The 20,471-nt window shown below is 36.0% G+C and overlaps 1 protein-coding gene across 1 annotated transcript in view; it reads left to right on the forward strand.

Moving 5' to 3' along the window:
- The window catches only part of ABCD2 (ATP binding cassette subfamily D member 2), a 94,309-nt gene extending 76,148 nt beyond the window's left edge, over positions 1-18,161 (forward strand). Inside the window, exons 9-10 of the mRNA NM_001434994.1 lie at positions 6,248-6,373; positions 16,790-18,161. Coding sequence (NP_001421923.1) covers positions 6,248-6,373; positions 16,790-17,009 — 346 coding nt within the window. The 3' untranslated portion in view covers positions 17,010-18,161. The remainder of the gene's footprint in view (positions 1-6,247; positions 6,374-16,789) is intronic.
- The last annotated feature ends 2,310 nt before the right edge of the window (positions 18,162-20,471 follow it).

The following is a 20,471-nucleotide window of genomic DNA, read 5'->3' on the forward strand; positions in this document are numbered from 1 at the left end:
CTCTGAATTTTGAGTGAAGTATATTTTACAATGACTTTTTTGAGATAATGTGGTGAGATTCGAGAGTAAACTTTGTAGTATGAAATTTATGACTATCTGTTAACCACTATTACCTTGAATCTGTCTGTGCCTTGTCCATAAATATTCAGTAATATGATCCCCCATATAGTTGGTGAAATGTGACATGCTGGTGGTTTTCTTGCTCAGTCATGTCCGACTCTTGCAATCCCATGGACTGTAACCTGCCAGGCTCCTCTGTCCATGGGATTCTCCAGGCAAGAATACTGGAGTGGGTTGCCATTTGCTTCTCCAGTTAAATCTTCCCAACCCAAGAATCAAACCCAGGGCTCCTGCATTGCAGGCAGTTTCTTTACCAACTGAACTACAACTGAAGCCTGAAATGTAAAATGATGGAACGTGATATGTGGCTGTAAATTTCTCATTATGTCAGTGTGTTAATAAGATAAAAAGCAAGTGGCATTAATAAAAGATGCTAACCTAAAGAGATTTTTAAGTGCCTATCACTTAAATACTTGATACTCATGTATCTAAAATATTTTTGGTATAAAATGATACTGAATAAAAAATACTAAAGCTAGTGAAGGACCTCACTGTTTGTGGAAATGTAAGTTGGTAAAGCTACTGTGGAAACCAGTGTGCAGGTTCCTTAGAAAACTAAAACTAAAATTACCATATGACCCAGCAATCCCACTCCTGGGCATATATCTGTACAAAACTATAATTCATAAAGATACATGCACCCCAGTATTCATAGCAGCACTATTCACAATAGCCCAGACATGGAAACCACCTAAATGTCCATCTACGGATGAAAGATAAACATGTGGTACATCTATATAATGGAATACTTCTTAGCTTAAAAAAAAAAAAAAAGAAAGAATGCCATTTTCAGCAACACAGATGCAACTAGAGGTTATCATACTAAATGAAGTAAGTCAGAAAGAGAAAGCAAATACCATATGAGGTCATTCATATGTGGAATCTAAAATATGACACAAATAAACCTATCTATGAAGCAGAAACATATTCATTAACAGAGAGAACAGATTAGTGCTTGCTAGGAGAGAGGATTTGTGGGAACGGACTGAGTAGGTGGGGGTTAGCAAATGTGAGCTTTTATATGTATAATGGATAAACAACAGGGTCCTGCTGTATAGCAAAAGGAACTATGTTCGCTATCCTATGATAAGCCATAATGGAGAAGAATATAAAAAAGAATATATGTATTATATTTTATTATAGTTGATTTACAATATTATATTAATTACTCCTGTACAACAAAGTGATTCAGACATATATGTATATACATATATATACAGCAAAGTGATTCAGATATATATGTATATATACATGTATACATATATATCTGAATATATATAGGAAATGGCAACCCACCCCAGTATTCTTGCCTGGGAAATCCCATGGACAGAGGACCCTTGTGGGCTACAGTCCATGGGGTCACAAAGAGTCAGATATGACTAAGCAACTAAACACACACACATACATGTATATATATATATATATCTTAATCACCTTGCTGTATAGGAGTAATTAATGTAACATTATAAATCAACTTAAAAAAATTTTAAAAACCCAGTGAAGGAAAAGTATAATAATGAAAAATTGCCTCCCTTCTTTCTCAAAGAATTATTAAGAAGATTTGAATTATAATGAGAAAGACTTGAGCTAACAACTAAAGTGGAGTACTTTAGCAAGGAGAATTATGTGTCAAAATCTTAGTCTTTTTGAGAGGATTTTAATTTTAATGTTTAAAAATGATTAGAAAAGTCCCACCTTATAGGAAATAGATTAGATCCTTCTTAAGCCTCACTCTTCTGATGATGCACCAAAAGAAAAATCTGAGAAACAGTGTTATCTAATGTTTAACTTAGTTATATCAGTTTCAGCTTACAGTCCCTGCTTAATATATTTGCATGCATGTACGCATGCGTACACACACACACACACACACACCCACACACACCCACACACACCCACACACACACACACACCCACAAAACCAGTTCTACCAAGGAAACAAAATATCTTACATCTGCTAGGCTAGGAGTTGCTATGACAACAGAGTGTAAGAAATATACGTTTTTTCTAATTCTAAAATGGCATCTCTTCTGTTTACCTCAAAGCACTCTAAAAAATAAGACAATACAGTACCATTACTAAAAATAGAGTTATACAAAAAAATAAAATTTTACCCCAAGCCTCTCTGTTTTATACTTCCTTTTCTCCTCTCTCATTTTTACTTAAGAAAATCATCCACAAACAGAAATAAACTCTGAGACAAATAATTCTTGATACTTTAACCTGAACAATAACCAAAAGCTAACCAGTTAAACCACTTCTGTTGTCAAGGGGAAACTGCAGTGATCTTTATTTCTTTGTGTGGAGAGCTAATATTAAAATCAAGTGTAGTGTTAAAGTTGGGCTTGTCTCCTGTATCTTTATACTTACATTTAGTTATTTTTGGCTATGCTAAGTCATTGGTGCTGCATGAGGGCTTTCCCTAGTTGTGGTGAGCAGAAGCTACCCTTTGTTGCGGGGCATGGACTTCTCATTGTGATGGCTTCTCTTGTTGCAGAGCACAGGCTCTAGGCACATGGGCTTCTGGAGTGCAGGCTCAGCAGTTGTGGCTTATGGGCTTGCTGCTCCATGGCATGTGGGAGCCTCCTGGACCATGGATCAAACCAGTGTCCCTTGCATTGCAAGGTGGACTATTAACCACTGGACCACCAGAGAAGCCCTCTATTATCCTTGACAGGGTACCCCCCAATATTAAACAGGATCCTATTAATAAACAATCCATCAAATTACTAGGAAAAGAGTTTGAAGTGCCAAATATTTTTGCTGAATGAGAAATTACTACTGGTTTCAATTTTATCTTTTCTTTGTCATTTTATTTTATTCTTTTACAGTGTATTTTTTCCTGAAGCATAGTTGATTTACAGTGTTGTATTAATTACTCCTGTACAGCAAAATGATTCAGTTATATATATATGTGTGTGTGTGTATATGTATATATTCTATTTAAAAAAATGAATCTCCATTTTATGGTTTGTCATATGATACTGAATATAGTTCTCTTACTATACAGTAGAAAATCTTCTGTTTACCCTTTCCATGTATAACAGTTTACATCTGCTTACCCCAACCTCTCACGCCTTCCTCCCCCATCCCTCCCCCTTGGCAACCATAAACAAGTTCTCTATGTCCATGAGTCTGTATTTCACAGATAGGTTCATGTTCATATAAAATATAATAGCATATGATATTTGTCTTTCTCTGGCTGTCTTTACTTAGTATGAGAATCTCTGGTTGCATCCATGTTGCTGAAAATAGCATTATTTCATTATTTTTTTATGGCTAAGTACTATTTCATTTTGTGGAACACACCAAATCTTCTTTATGCATTCATCTGTCCATATTCATTTAGGTTGCTTCCATGTCTTCAGTTCAGTTCAGTTCAGTTCAGTCGCTCAGTCATGTCCAACTCTTTACGACCCCATGAATCACAGCATGCCAGGCCTCCCTGTCTATCACCAACTCCCAGAGTTCACTCAAACTCATGTCTATTGAGGCGGTGATGCCATCCAGCCATCTCATCCTCTGTCGTCCCCTTCTCCTCCTGGCCCCAATCCCTCCCAGCATCAGGGTCTTTTCCAGTGAGTCAACTCTTCGCATGAGGTGGCCAAAGTATTGGAGTTTTAGCCTCAGCATCAGTCCTTCTGATGAACACCCAGGACTGATCTCCTTTAGGATGGACTGGTTGGATCTCCTTGCAGTCCAAGGGACTCTCAAGAGTCTTCTCCAACACCACAGTTCAAAAGCATCAGTTCTTCGGTGCTCAGTTTTCTTCACAGTCCAACTCTCACATCCATACATGACCACTGGAAAAACTATAGCCTTGACTAGACAGACCTTTGTTGGCAAAGTAATGTCTCTGCTTTTGAATATGCTATCTAGGTTGCTCATAACTTTCCTTCCAAGGGAGTAAGTGTCTTTTAATTTCATGGCTGCAATCACCATCTGCAGTGATTTGGAGCCCAAAAAACTAAAGTCTGACACTGTTTCCACTGTTTCCTCATCTATCTGCCATGAAGTGATGGAACAAGATGCCATGATCTTAGTTTTCTGAATGTTGAGCTTTAAGCCAGCTTTTTCACTCTCCTCTTTCACTTTCATCAAGAGGCTTTTTAGTTCCTCTTCACTTTCTGCCATAAGGGTGGTATCATCTGCATGTCTGAGGTTATTGATATTTCTCCCGGCAATCTTGATTCCAGCTTGTGCTTCTTCCAGCCCAGCGTTTCTCATGATATACTCTGCATATAAGTTGGCTATTTTAAATAGTGCTGCTTTGATCATAGGAGTGCATGTATCTTTTCAAATTATAGCTTTATCTAGGTATATGCCCAGGAATGGGATTGCTGGATCACATGCACTTCCCTGGTTGCTCAGACCGTAAAAAATCTGCCTGCAGTACGGGAGACCTGAGTTTGATCCCTGGGTCAGGAATATCCCCTGGAGAAGGGAATGGCAACCCATACCAGTATTCTTGCCTGGAGAATTCCATGGACAGAAGAGCCTGGCAGACTGCAGTCCATGAAATCGCAAATAATCAAAAATGACTGAGTGACTAACACACAGACACAGAAACTTTAATTTTAGCTTTTTGAGTAATCTTAATACTGTTTTCCATAGTCACTGTACCAACTTACATTCCTACCAACAGTATAAATAAGATGTTTGCATTTTTCTTCAAACCCTCTCCAGCATTTATTATTTGAAGATTTTTTCATGATAGCTGTTCTGACTGATGTGAGTTGGTACCTCATTGGAGTTTTGACTTGCATTTCTCTAATAATTAGAAATAATGAGTCTCTTTCCATGTACCTGTTGGCCATGGATATGTCTTCTTTGGAGAATTATCTATTTATGTCTTCTGCCCATTTTTTGGTTGGGTTAATTTTTGTTGTTGTTATTGAATCATAGAAGTTGTTTGTGTGTTTTAGAAATTAAACCCTTGTCAGTTGTATCATTTAAAAAGACTTTTCTCCCAGTCCATAGATTGTCTTTTAATTTTGTTTATGTTTTCCTTTGCCGTGCAAAAGCTTACAAGTTTGATTAGGTCTCATTTGTTTATTTTTGCTTTTATTTCTATTGTTTTGGGAGACTGACTTAAGAAAACATTGATTTATGTCAGAGAATGTTTTGTCTGTGTTCTCTACTAGAAGTTTCATGGTGTCTTGTCTTGTATTTAACTCTTTAAGCCATTTTGAGTCTGTTTTTGCATGTGGTATGAGGGTGTGTTCCAATTTCATTAATTTACATATTGCTGTCCAACTCTCCCAATACCACTTGCTGAAGAGACTATATTTTCCCCATTGTGTATTCTTGCCTCCTTTGTCAAAGATTATCCATAGATATGTGAGTTTATTTCTGGGCTCTATTCTGTTCCATTGACAGAAAGAAAACAGAGAAAGGAAAAAATTATAAAGAGCTAGAGGGTGAAAATGAAAGGAAGAGAGTAAACAGAAGTATATGGTGGCAAATGTCAGGTGCCTCTGATAGTAGTAGATTGTCATTTCCAGAGAAAAAAACTGAGCTAGTGAAAAAAAAGTGTTGAGTGCAATCAGAAAAATATATATAGATTTTTTTTCTCAAAGAAAATAGTGGCAATGTTACCAGGTTAAATGCCGGCTCTAAATTTGTCAGATTAGCCATACTTACTTTTGTAGAGTCTTAGATCAACAAAATTCTATCAATAGTGATTAGGTATTTACATTATTGATAAAATTATCTCTTAATAAATGTTTGCAAACAGAATTGTGACATGATCGATAATTCGCTACTAAAATGTATTTTTAGTGTAATTAGAACCTTGTCACCAAGAATGAACTGTCTTTTGCAGCAAGGTTCTTTCAGTGACCTGTCATCTTTCTTCTGCCTCACAGTCATGATTTACCAATCTGCAATAAAGCTTATTGTATTATGAGCAGGTATTAAAAAAATCTATTTAAAATCTAAGAAGAATATGAAATTCTATTCCAAAGAAGGGGGAATGACTGCTTTTTTTTGCTTTATCATTTGTCACCTTAAACATGTCATTATTCTCTTTTCTCCTTTAAAATTGTTAACATTGCAGTTCATATTGCTAAATAAAGGTTTATAATTCAAAATGAAAATTATTAATTTATTTGTGCTTATGTTTAAGACCAAAATATGCATTGCTAGATGAATGCACCAGTGCTGTCAGCATTGATGTTGAAGGAAAGATATTTCAGGCTGCAAAAGGAGCTGGAATTTCCTTACTTTCTATAACACACAGGCCTTCACTTTGGTAAGTGTTTCCAGTGCTCATTTATGATAAATGATTTTTCTTTTTGTTTCTTAAAGAATGACTTTGCTAAACTTTTTACCATAGAGCATAAGACATTTCAGTTATTTTCCACCTGCATTTCAGTTAAGGTTAAACTATGCCTAAGAGAGTGACATCACTCTTAAGCTAAAAGTTGAAGTTCCTGTACTTGATAACATATGACAGAAATTAGTGATCTTTTCCATACGCTTTTCAAAATTGTATTTATTTATTTTATTTCTGTCTGCACAGGGTCTTTGTTGTCGCACACAGGCTTTCCTCAGTTGCGGCAGGAAGTAAGCAGGGGCTGCTCTCTAGTTTTGGCGTGTGGACTTCTCATTACAGTGGCTTCTGTTATTGCAGAGCATGGGCTCCAGAGTGTGCGGCCTTCAGTAGCTGCTGCTCCCAAACTCAGTAATTGTGTGCGTGGGCTGTAGAGTACAGCCTTAGTAGTTTTAGCACACAGGTTTAATTGTTCCACAGCCTGTGAAATCTCTCTGGATCAGGAATTGAACCAGTGTGCCCTGCATTAGCAGGTGGATTCTTAACCACTAGACAACCAAACAAGTCCTTTCATATACTTTTGAGTAACTCTCTTTAGGTTTTAAGTTTTCCAAAACTTTGACTTCCCAATGGGTGTGAGACCTTACCAACATTAAATTGAAAACTATGTCAAGGGAAAAATTAGAGTGTGTAAACAGAGCTTTTTTTTTTTTTTTCCTTTGTTTTAACAAAAAAAATGAGAAGACATTTTTTGTAAATAATATTTCATAAAACCTAATGGAATTTTCTCTTTTTTAAAAAAAGATCACCATTTTTATCATCACCTTATGTTTTTATTGATTCATCATCATCATAAGAGTCACTAATGCAGATTCAACACCTATTCTATTCCAAGCTTATTTTATTTAAGCCTAATAGCAACCTTATAGAGTATGCTGCTGCTACTGCTGCTAAGTCGCTTCAGTCGTGTCTGACTCTGTGCGACCCCATAGATGGCAGCCCACCAGGCTCCCCCACCTCTGGGATTCTCTAAACAAGAATACTGGAGTGGGTTGCCATTTCCTCCTCCAATGCATGAAAGTGAAAAGTCAAAGTGAACTTGCTCAGTCGTGTCCGACTCCCAGCGACCCCATGGACTGCAGCCTACCAGGCTCCTCCATCTGTGGGATTTTCCAGGCAAGAGTACTGGAGTGGGGTGCCATTATAGGTATCCTAATTTTTCCTATTATACAGATGAAGAAACTGAGAGCTAGAAAATGAGGAACATAATTTTCTATGATCATATTCTCTATACCCTCCTCTATTGCACTACTTATTATAAGGAACTCAAAAGGTATCTCATGCATGATTCATAAAAAAATTTTAATTCTCACTACATTCTACTGTCTACGTTTGCATTTCTGTTTCATCAATCAACACCTTTTCCTTTGACATGTTAGTAGGTATATAGTGGACTCTACGTGCTATGGCTTCCTATTTCCCAGGGATAGGCAGGATTCCTCCTCTGTCTCTGACTGGAGCATTCTGTAGCATGTAGCTGATCACATTTGTGCCAAAGCTATCATTATGTACATGACTTCAAACCTAGACTAAATAGCAAGCTTTAAGTTAATGCTTAAAGCATTTCTATCCCTTTACCTTATAGAGAATGCTTACTTTAAGACTGTGAGTAAGTTGAGTATTCAGTTCAGATAAGATTTTATTTGTTCAAAGTTCTTTGACTCTGAATTCTACTTTTGAGAGGATAATCTATTTCACACTTCATTTAAACATTTGGATTTTTTTATATTTTTCTTTCCCAAAGTTTACCTGAAAATAGAGAATTTCATGAAGTGGTCTTTTCTATAGAATTTTGTAGTTTGTCTTTCTGTTGTTAATCAGCATCTGGAGTGATAGGACCCTGATTTGCCAGTCTCCCCAGAGGCAGTCTGGATCTGGTCCAGGATGAGTTACAGTCCATGTCGATGAGTGATATCTATGACCTTCTCTTGGAGAGAACCAACAGGAACTGGTTTAATACAATTATGACATATGCCTGTGGAGCCAGACTTGTAGAACTTTTGAGTCCTTTATAACGCAGTCCTGGTATTTTTATAACCTCTATCAATGAGTTTATTATGCATTCTTGTCATTTAGTTCCTATTCAAGTAGCCTAAAGTGGTGTTGGAAGCAACAGAACAGTTGGCGTTGTTTTTTTTTTTTTTCATTTTAGAACAAAGAGGTTTTTATTGTTGTTGTTTTTAAGACTTTTCTTTAAAAAAAAGTTTTAGGTTCATAGCAAAATTGAACATACAGAAATATGCCCATACTCTCTGTCCCTATACATGTATAGCCTCCTCCATGATCAACATCCCCCTCCAGAGTGGTATAATTGTTATAATTGATGAACCTATATTGATACATTCTTAGCATCCAAAGTCCATAATTTTCCTTAGGATTCACTTACTGTTGTACATTGTATAGGTTTGGACAGATTTATAATTACATGTGTCTACCATTATAGTCATACACAACTGGGCCTGCACACTTTCAGGCTCAGTTCAGTTCAGTTCAGTTCAGTCACTCAGTCATGTCTGACTCTTCGCAACCCCATGGATGCAGCTGCATGCCAGAATTCCCTGTCGATCACCAACTTCCAGAACTTACTCAAACTCATGTCCATTAGGTCAGTGGTGTGATCCAACCATCTCATCCTCTGTCATCCCCTTTTCCTCCTTCCTTCATTCTCTTCCAGCATCAGGGTCTTTTCCAATGAGTCAGTTGTTTGCATCAGGTAGTCAAAGTATTGGAGTTTCAGCTTCAGCATCAGTTCAGTTCAGTTCAGTTCAGTTTAACCACTCAGTCATGTCTGACTCTGTGACTCCATGGACTACAGCACACCAGGCCTCCCTGTCCATCACCAACTCCCAGAGTTTACTCAAACTTGTGTCCAATGAGTTGGTGATGCCATCCAACCATCTCATCCTCTGTCATCACGTTCTCCCGCCTTCAATCTTTCCCAGCATCAGGGTCTTATCAAATGTGTCAGTTCTTTGCATCAGGTGGCCAAAGTATTGGAGTTTAAGCTTCAACATCAGTCCTTCCAATGAATATTCACAACTGATTTCCTTTAGAATGGACTGGTTGGATCTCCTTGCAGTCCAAGGGACTCGCAAGAGTCTTCTTCAACCCCACAGTGCAAAAGCATCAATTTTTCAGTGTTCACCTTTCTTTATAACCCAACTCACATCCATACATGACTACTGGAAAAACCATAGCTTTGACCAGATGGACCTTTGTTGGCAAAGTAATGTCTCTGCTTTTTAATACGCTCTCTGGGTTGGTCATAGCTTTTCTTCCAGGAAGCAAGCATCTTATAATTTCATGACTACAGTCACCATCTGCAGTGATTTTGGAGCCTAAAAAAATAGTCTCTCATTGTTTTCATTGTTTCCCCATCAATTTGCCATGAATGGATGGCACCAGATGCCATGATATCTGTTTTCTGAATGTTGAATTTTAAGCCAGCTTTTTCACTCTCCTCGTTTACTTTCATCAAGAGGCTTTTTAGTTCTTCTTTGCTTTCTGCCATAAGGGTGGTATCATCTGCATATCTAAGGCTATTGATAATTCTCCTGGCAATCTTGATTCCAGCTTGTGCTTCCTCCAGCCCAGCATTTTGCTTGATCATTCTGCATATAAGTTAAATAAGCAGGATGACAATATATAGTCTTGATGTACTCCTTTCCCAATTTGTAACCAGTCTGTTGTTCGATGTCCAGTTCTATCTGTTGCTTCTTGACCTGCATACAGATTTCTCAGGAGGCAGGTCAGGTGGTCTGGTATTCCCATCTCTCGAAGAATTTTCCACAATTTGTTGTGATCCACACAGTCAAAGACTTTGGCATAGTCAATAAAGAGAAGTAGAGTTTTTCTGGAATTCTCTTGCTTTTTCTATGATCCAACTGATGTTGGCAATTTGAGCTCTGGTTCCTCTGCCTTTTCTAAACCCAGCTTGAACATCTTGAAGTCACAGTTCATGTACTGTTGAAGCCTGGCTTGGAGAATTTTGAACATTATTTTGCTAGCATGTGAGATGAATTCAATTGTACAGTAGTTTGAGCATTCTTTGGCATTGTCTTTCTTTGGATTGGGATGAAAACTGACCTTTTCCTATCCTGCGGCAATTGCTGAGTTTTCCGAATTTGCTATCATATTGAGTGCAGCACTTTCACAGCATCATCTTTTAGGATTTGAAATAGCTCATAGGGGACTGACTGAAATGAAAAAGTAGGAAGTCAAGAGATACTTGAGGTAGCAGTCCATTTTGGTCTTGGTGTACAAAATGAAGCAGGGCAAAGGCTAACATACCAAGAGAATGCACTGGTCATAGCAAACACCCTCTTCCAACAACACAAGAGAAGACTCTACACATGGACATCACCAGATGGTCAACACCGAAATCAGATTGATTATATTCTTTGCAGCCAAAGATAGAGAAGCTCTATACAGTCAGCAAAAACAAGACCGGGAGCTGACTGTGGCTCATATCATGAACTCCTTATTGCCAAATTCAGACTTAAATTGAAGAAAGTAGGGGAAACCACTAGACCATAGATGTATGACCTAAATCAAATCCCTTATGATTATACAGTGGAAGTGAGAAATAGATTTAAGGGACTAGATCTGATACAGTGCCTGATGAACTATGGATGGAGGTTCGTGACATTGTACAAGAGACAAGGATCAAGACAATCCCCAAGAAAAAGTAATGCAAAAAGGCAAAATGGTTGTCAGAGGGGACCTTCCAAATAGCAGAGAAAATAAGAGAAGCTAAAGGCAAAAGAGAAAAGGAAAGATATACCCATTTAATTGCAGAGTTCCAAAGAATAGAAAGGAGAGATAAGAAAGCCATGTTCAGTGATCAATGCAAAGAAAGAGAGGAAAACAATAGAATGGGAAAGACTAGAGGTCTCCAGGAAAATTAGAGATACCAAGGGAACATTTCATGCAAAGAAGGGCACAATAAAGGACAGAAATGGTATGGACCTAACAGAAACAGAAGATATTAAGAAGACATGGCAAGAATACACAGAAGAACTATACAGAAAAGATCTTAATGACCCAGATAATCATGATGGTGTGACCACTCACCTAGATCCAAACATCCTGGAATGTGAAGTCAAGTGGGCCTTAGGAAGCATTACAAAGAACAAAGCTAGAGGAGCTGATGGCATTCCAGTTGACTGTTTTAAGTCCTAAAAGATGATGCTGTGAAAGTGCTGCACTCAATATGTCCTCAAATTTGAAAAATGCATCCTTATAGTGTTATACAGAGTATTTTGATTGCTCTAAAAATCCTCTGTGCTCTGCCATTTTATCCCTCTTCTCAACCCATGGATCATAAATTCCAATCCCAGAACTTCATGACAAAGAGAAAAGGAAAAAGTGGAAGCAAAACAGATTTTATTTTCTTGGGCTCCAAATCACTGCAGTCAGTGACTGCAATCATGAAATTAAAAGACCTCTGTTCCTTGGAAGCAAAGCTATTACAAACCTAGACAGTGTATTAAAAAGTAGAGACATCATTTTGCCAACAAAGGCCCATCTAATCAAAGCTCTGGTTTTTCCAGTAGTCATGTATGGATGTGAGAGTTTGACTATAAAGAAGCCTGAGCACTGAAGAATTGATGCTTTGAATTGTGGTGCTGGAGAATATTCTTGAGATTCTCTTAGGCTGCAAAGTGATGAAACCAGTCAATCCTGAAGGAAATCAACCCTGAATATTCATTGGAAGGACTGAGGCTGAAACTGAAATTCTAATATTTTGTTCACCTGATGCAAAGAACCAACTCATTAGAAAAGACCCTGATGCTAGGAAAGATTGAGGGCAGGAAGAGAAGGGGACCACAAAGGATGAGATGGTTGGATAGCATCACTGGCTCAATGGTCATGGGTTTGAGCAAACTCTGGAGATAGTGAAGGACAGTGAAGCCTGGTGCACTGCAGTCCATGGGGTTGCAAAAAGTTGGACACAACTTAGAGACTAAACAACAACGTCAACCCCAGAAACCACTCATCTTTAATGTGTCCACAGTTTTTCCTTTCCTGGAATATCATGTACCTGGAACCATTCAGTATGTAGCCTTTTCAGACTGTTTTCTTTAACTTAGTGATAATCATTTGTTTCCTCCATGTCTTTTCACAGCTTGATACCTCATTTCTTTTTAGCGTTAAATAATATTTCATTGTTTCAACGTACACAGTGTGTTTATCCATTCACCTACTGAAGATAGGCTTGGTTGCCTCCAAGTGTTAGCCATTATGAATAAAGGTGTTATAAACATTCATATGCAGGTTTTTGTGTTGACATGCATTTTCTCAAGTCCCTTTAAGTAAATATCAAGAAGTGAAGTTACTGGATCGTACTGGTAAGAGTGTGTTTAGTTGTGTTAGAAACTACAAAACTGTATTCCAAAATAGCTATTCCACTTTTCATTTCCACTAGCAATGAAAGCCCCTGGAGAAGGAAATGGCAACCCACTCCAGTATTCCTGCCTGGAGAATCCCATGGACAAAGGAGCCTAGCAGGCTACAGTCCATAGGTTTGCAAGAGTGGGACACAACTTAGCGACTAAACCACCAAAAAACAATGAAAGAGAGTTCCTGTTGGTCCACAGCTTTATCAGCTTTTGAAGATGTCAGTGTTCTGGATTCTTGCCATTTCAAACAGGTGTGTAGTAGACAAATTTTTAAATAAATAATAAAATATAATTTCATACTTTTGAACCAAAAACCAAACGAACAAACATGTTTTTAATTGTAGCTACCCATGGTGTATTTCCCTGTAAACTAATAATCATGTTAATTCTGATTTATGAACTAGTTTAGTCATTTTAGGTTATAGAAATCTATCATTTCTGATTATCCTCTCTTCCTACATGAAATTCTTATTTTCCCTGAAAAGATTTCAGAAGAGGAAAAATATGTATTATATTTTCCTCCATACAACAAATGGGTAATTGTTGATCATAAAGAGTAAAATCAATACTATATCTGAAGACATCAAAAATTATAGAAGCTTATTAAATTATGTGATTCCTGAATAGAATTGCAATTTTATAATTACCACATCCAATGCTTTATCTTACTTGTACAGAAAGTCTGCAGATTATTTCCAATAAGCCTCTGTTAAAATAGTTTTCTTTTAAATTCCTCTGACTAAAATAAACCCTTAGATAGTATTTTAGCACATAATATAGAACATAGGTCATGAAACACTGATATGGTTTCTTCCCCTGTGTAGAAACCAAATAATGTTGTAGAACTGGAATGATGAGCCAAACCTTTAATATACACTGAAAATGGAAGTTGCTCAAGATCTGAACTACTGCATTCTAAAATTGCTCCTGGTTGAAGATTCATGATTAGGAAAGTCCAAGAGAAGTTGACAATGAAATAAACAAAATGATATTTTTTCCCTAATTAATTCTCTTTCCTGTATCACTATCCTTCTTTTGTTTTTTCATTACTTTTGTTTTAGCTCTCGTATTTTAATAGCAATGTTGTCATTAAAAAAAAAATTTCCCTTAATGTAAGAACACATTGTTTTAAATTTAATTTTAGCAAGGTCCCACCTGTTGGGAGGTCAAATTTATGGAAAAGTTGAAACCTTAAAGATAGTTACTCAAAAGTATATGGAAAAGATTAGTATCTGTCATATGATATCAAACATATGAACATCAGCCTTCAGCTTAAGAGTGATATTTACCCTTTTAGGCATAGTTTAATTTAATTAGTTTAATTTCTGCATCTTAATGGTAAAACCATCCAATCAAAATGTAATGAAACCCAAATTTCTATCAATTGATAAATAGACAAAATGTATAATACCATAAATGGAATATTATTAAGCCATAAAAATGAAGTACTAATACTACAACTTTTAGATCATTTGTTGGGTGGAAGATCAGATCAGATCACATCAGTCGCTCAGTCGTGTCCAACTCTTTGCAACCCCATGAATCGCAGCACACCAGGCCTCCCTGTCCATCACCAACTCCTGAAGTTCACTGAGACTCACGTCCATTGAGTCAGCGATGCCATCCAGCCATCTCATCCTCTGTCATCCCCTTCTCCTCCTGCTCCCAATCCCTCCCAGCATCAGAGTCTTTTCCAATGAGTCAACTCCACATGAGGTGGCCAAAGTACTGGAGTTTCAGCTTTAGCATCATTCCTTCCAAAGAAATCCCAGGGCTGATCTCCTTCAGAATGGACTGGCTGGATCTCCTTGCAGTCCAAGGGACTCTCAAGAGTCTTCTCTAACACCACAGTTCAAAAGCATCAATTCTTCAGCGCTCAGCCTTCTTCACAGTCCAACTCTCACATCCATACATGACCACAGGAAAAACCATAGCCTTGACTAGACGAACCTTTGTTGGCAATGTAATGTCTCTGCTTTTGAATATGCTATCTAGGTTGGTCATAACTTTCCTTCCAAGGAGTGGAAGAAGTCAGTAACAAAAAGCTGTTTCATATGAGTCTGTATGTATGAAATATCCAGAATAGACAAATCTGCAGAGAGGAGCTTGGTAGTAGGCAGGGACTGAGCAGCAGAAGAAATGGAGATGGACTGCTAATGGGTATGAGGATTCTTTGGGGAATGAAGAAATATTCTGGAATTGGATAGTGCTGGTGGTTACATGAGGATGTGACTATACCAAAAATCACTGAATTTTACATTCTAAAAGAATAAATTTATAATATATAAATCATATTTCAATTTTAGAAAGGAGGGTAAAGTGACCTGATATATCCACACTGAACATAGTAACTAATAACAATGAGAACTTAAAAGAAATCAAGAAGTGAGAAAACCTGTAAGGTAAAAGCATAAAAACTGAAGACACATAAGAACATGTGCCACTTCAGCATAGTGTCAAGATGCAGTAGCTCAGCCATATGAGGCCAGATCTGCCAGGACTACCTACTTTAAACATACACCCTACAATTCCCAAAGATTGGTAACCTTAACTTTCACTTAGGAAAAGGTTGTTTACCTCCTGTCTCATCAGTAAAAATCATCTCTATACCTCTCTGAAATTCCTAGTTATGAACTTGAACCATAAGAAAAAGAGAGCAAATTATATGAAAGCATGAAACTGGCTTTAGAGGATTTCTATAAGTTTATTTTTAAAAAAACATTTTAAAACTTTGATTTTTGAGAAATTTTTCTTATGTTGACTAACTCATTCCCAAAGGATAGTGTATTTCCTTTATTCTTCTTAGTTATTTTCTTAATAACCTTTAAAATTTTTACTTTCTTGCCTCTGCTTCCTGTTCTTATTCCCATTCTAGTTCAGTTCAGTCACTCAGTCATGTCCAACTCTTTGCGACCCCATGGACTGCAGCACGTCAGGCTTCCCTGTCCATCACCAAGTCCCAGAGTTTACTCAAACTCATGTCCATCAAGTTGGTGATGCCATCCAATCATCTCATCCTCTGTCGTTCCCTCCTTCTCCCACTTCAATCTTTCCCAGCATCAGGGTCTTTTCCAATGAGTCCGTTCTCATCAGGTGGCCAAAAGATTGGAGTTTCAGCTTCAGTATCAGTCCTTCCAATGAATATTCAGGACTGATTTCCTTTAGGATGGACTGGTTGGATCTCCTTGCAGTCCAAGGGACTCTCAAGAGTCTTCTCCAACACCACAATTCAAAAGCATCAATTCTTTGGCGCTCAGCTTTCTTTATAGTCCAACTCTCTTTGTAGTCCAACTCTCATATCCATACATGACTACTGGAAAAACCATAGCTTTGCCTTTGTTGGCAAAGTAGTGTCTCTGCTTTTTAATATACTGTCTAGGTTGGTGATAACTTTTCTTCCAAGGGGCAAGCATCTTTTAATATCATGGCTGCAGTCACCATCTGCAGTGATTTTGGAGCCCCCCAAAATAAAGTCTCACTGTTTCCACTGTTTCCCCATCTATTTCCCATGAAGTGGTGGGACTGGATGCCATGATCTTAGTTTTCTGAATGTTGAGTTTTTAAGCCAACCTTTTCACTCTCCTCTTCCACTTTCATCTTTAGTTCTTCACTTTTTAAGTATTTTATATTTATTCAGGAGCTATACTAGGTTATGAATATAAATAATTGTAATAGTATGTCTTCCTTTGCAATTCACATATATTCAGAATATAAAATAAATTTAATACAAACAATAGAATTTTCTAGAAATTAATGATTTTGTGAGTGAAAACAATCACAATATTTTACCACTTGAGGGATTCTTGAAAATCAAATGTAAAATAGATACCTTACTTAAAATTTGCCTTTGAATATCAATTAGAATGATAAATCTGTAAGTAAAATGGCCTTGTGTAATTATTGCTAATAATATGATTTCATTTTGATTATGCAGGAAATACCACACTCATTTGTTACAGTTTGATGGTGAAGGAGGTTGGCGCTTTGAACAACTGGATAGTGCTATTCGTTTAACACTAAGTGAAGAAAAACAAAAGCTAGAATCTCAGCTAGCCGGAATTCCCAAAATGCAGCAGAGACTCAATGAACTATGTAAAATTTTGGGAGAAGACTCAGTGCTGAAAACAATAAAAAATGAAGATGAAACATCCTAATTTATTCTGATATGTTTTAAATGTTAATTTTTAATTAAAGGCTCAGAGACATGGTTACAGTTCATGCATTGTGTTAAGCTAAGGACAGAGGGAAAAAAGGTAGCAAGAAATGTTTTATAAGATTTTAGCATAAAGGAAATGTATGAGCTGACTTTTCAGAAGAAAATAAACAAATGCGTTATGTAAGATTAGTCATTATGGCTTATACTAATTCCTAATGAAAGACTAATTCACATGTAAAGCAGGATTTTCTAGGTAAGTTAGCAAATTTGCTATGTGTATGTGATGTGTCTGAAAGTCTTGACAAACATGAGACCCATCTTGAGGACAGACAAGAACAATGTTTGCGTTGAAACCATGTGCATAAAAATAAAAGTTTGAGTGACATTTTTGTCCATTTATGATTGTTAGATTTAACAGCTAGAATCTATGTTCCTTTATTGATAGTGGTCAGCTAAACCTGTGTACACAATAGTTTGATCGATAATTTCAACATGAAAAAATTCTTTTAATGACAGTGGTTGAAAGAAAGAAGCATGGCTATGCTTCTTTTATATGTAAAAAATATCCTATTTTTAATTTTAAATTTTGAGCATCTCAATGTGGGCACATAACAAGTTCACTTTAATGAGAATCTTATGTATTTGTTAGTAAACTTTTTCATTCTAAAAAGAGAATTGCCAATATGGAAAAGGAGTATCCAAACAATGTTTGTCTCAGCCTGTTACTTTACTTGGAAGGATTATTTATTGCAAATTCTGTCCAGAAATACGTAGCTTGTTTTTATGTTCAAAGGAGTCCACCACATTTTAAAAATAGCAGTGCTATAAGAATAGAGAGATTTTCAAAATCAGAGTTATAATATACATTGAAATAGTACTTTATAATTTGCAATTTATAGTAATATAATTTACAGTTCTCATTTACATCACTTCATTTTAATCCTTATGGCAAACTTTTGAGGCAGATATTATTTTTCCTAGTTTGCTTTTGAGAAAATTGACACTCATATTTGCCTTAATCAGGCAAATTTATTTAAGGGAAAATCCCAGGCTCAAATAAAGTTTTCCTGTTTCCCTGGTTCAGTGCTATTTTCACTATTATCCTTGAAATTCAACTGGGCTGTAGTAGCAATAAAAGATGAGATGTTGTAAAGAGAATTTGTAATGCTTGTATTGTAATTATTTGATTATTGTCTATAAGATATGGAAATTAAGTATAAAATGGAAACGTCATTGGTTTGTAGCTTAAAATGGGGCAGGAATGTTAGAAAAATCTTTCAACAATATGCACTCTTACTCAATATTAATGTACCCCTACACCCAGCAATCAAAAGGGGAACTGTTATGTCACTTTAATATTTATTGAACATAATGAGAAATAATCTATATGGAATAGTCTTATGAGATAAATCTTACATATTCGATTGCTCTGGAGTTAGTAGGAAAGCCAGGACTACCATTTTAATCTCCTACTGCCTGTGTGGCCATTGATAGGCCAGAAAAAGTGGAAATACTCAGTTATTAGTGGTTTAGGATTTTATTTGTGTACTTAGACACAGCCATAATAGATGCTAAGTCAGTGACTCTCAGAGTTTTTCAATTGGTAGAAGACCTGGATGTCATTCATGGTGCCTATAATAGAACACCATAACATTTCACATTTTCAATTCTTTGATGCTGACATTTTTAATTATCAATAAATGTAACCACCTTACTTGAAAGAATATAATATAAAAATCAAAACCAGTACATCTAAGTTTTTCTGTTAGTATAATTAACTGCTCATTTATTCATTTGTCAGTTACTACTACTTACTATTAGGTGAGGCAGGCATCAAAGGTTTTATAAAAAATGCATAGAACTAAAACTTGAGAAATATTATTCATTTATCTAAATTATGTATTAGTAGTTATCCAGTTTATACCACTGTAGGGAAAAGTCTGGGGTGGTTATCTGAAGTTAATTTTTAAAGGTAGAAGAAGAAAATTAAAAGTTCTCACTTGAAACATGTGCATAATTTTTATGCCTTAGTTTTCTTAATTTGAAAATAAAGCATTTAGGAAAAAATACATTGTGTTTGAAACTTTGAAAAGAATGCCAAAGCAAATATTAGATTTTTAATTAGCCCTTATTTAATATATCCTACCAACTGGCTGAAGTAAAGAACTCATAATTTATAATGAGGATTCAAGGATTTTTAAAATTCTGTATTAAAAGCTGTACACATTGCAGTTTAAATGTTAAGAGTTCTAAAAGAAACATATTTTGCATGCACATTTTGTGTCCATTTATTTTCTGAATTTTCTTCCAGGACCAATATCCCCTAACTTGGAGGGGAAAAAACTGTAATTTGAATTTGTATTTATGTTTCATTTAAGTTTTTACAAAATGATCCAATGAGTATACCATGTTTTACTATTCTTATAGTTAAATTTTGAGAAAAATGTGAGTAAGATTGATAAATAAAATAGCCATCTTTGAATATAGCATCCTTGTATATAGCCATCTTTGAATTATAGGTGAGGAATGGAAAAAGAAGGATATTTCAATTTTCAAATGAATCTATTTGCCCAAATTATTTTGACATCTGTTTTATTTTGTTTTGGTAAAAAAAAAAAACCTATGAATTTATAGATACTGATTTTTGAATGTGTTGTTTTTGGTTAACTTATAAACTTGGAAAGTAAGTTGAATTCTATGAAAATGTTGCATTATATTTCTACAGCATGTAATGTTATGCCAAGCATGAGTCTAAAATAGTGTGTGTTCTTGTAAACAAGATCATGTGTGAAAATCTCTCTCCATTAATCTCAAGGAGAATAATATATCTTGAAATTCAACTGGAGTTTACATTTGTTTCTGATAGGAATGGTTTTCCCCTGATAATAGTTTAGTTTTTGTGTCAAATTTTGTTCTTCCAGTAAAGGTATAAATGACCATGTTAATTTTGTTTTGAGACTTTGATTCCAAGTATAATTTCATGTTTGGCAATAGTCTTAGCCTATTTTAATAGCTTTTAATCTGTTTGGAATAGTTTTTTTGACTCAATAAGCCTAGAAAAGTTTGTTACATATTGGAACCCATATCCAGAGAATGTTACATATTTCTGAGCTATGCATAAAGTGGTAATCACTTTTATTAAAAGAGATGTCTTTGATATAACTACTTTATGCCAAATTATATTCATTTAGAAATGTAAAATACTTTCACATAGCTCAGAGTATTTACCAGTCTGATGATGTAGGTATGATTGAGAGGTAGGATTTAGATATAATTAAGAGTTATACTTGCAGCATTTGCCACATGAGAGCTTTCAGATGGATGTAGAGAATATTTTCGTTAAAAGCAAATTCCTTCTTCAGAATTGCTGATGCCTTTCCTAATTACCAAGTACAAAAGGCTTTACAGTTTTTGTTGTGAAATTTTCAAAACCAATTATCTACACTTATAAGCAAGCATT

The sequence above is a fragment of the Bos taurus genome, chromosome 5, assembly GCF_002263795.3.
Source record: "Bos taurus isolate L1 Dominette 01449 registration number 42190680 breed Hereford chromosome 5, ARS-UCD2.0, whole genome shotgun sequence".
In the NCBI taxonomy this organism is placed as follows: domain Eukaryota; kingdom Metazoa; phylum Chordata; class Mammalia; order Artiodactyla; family Bovidae; genus Bos; species Bos taurus.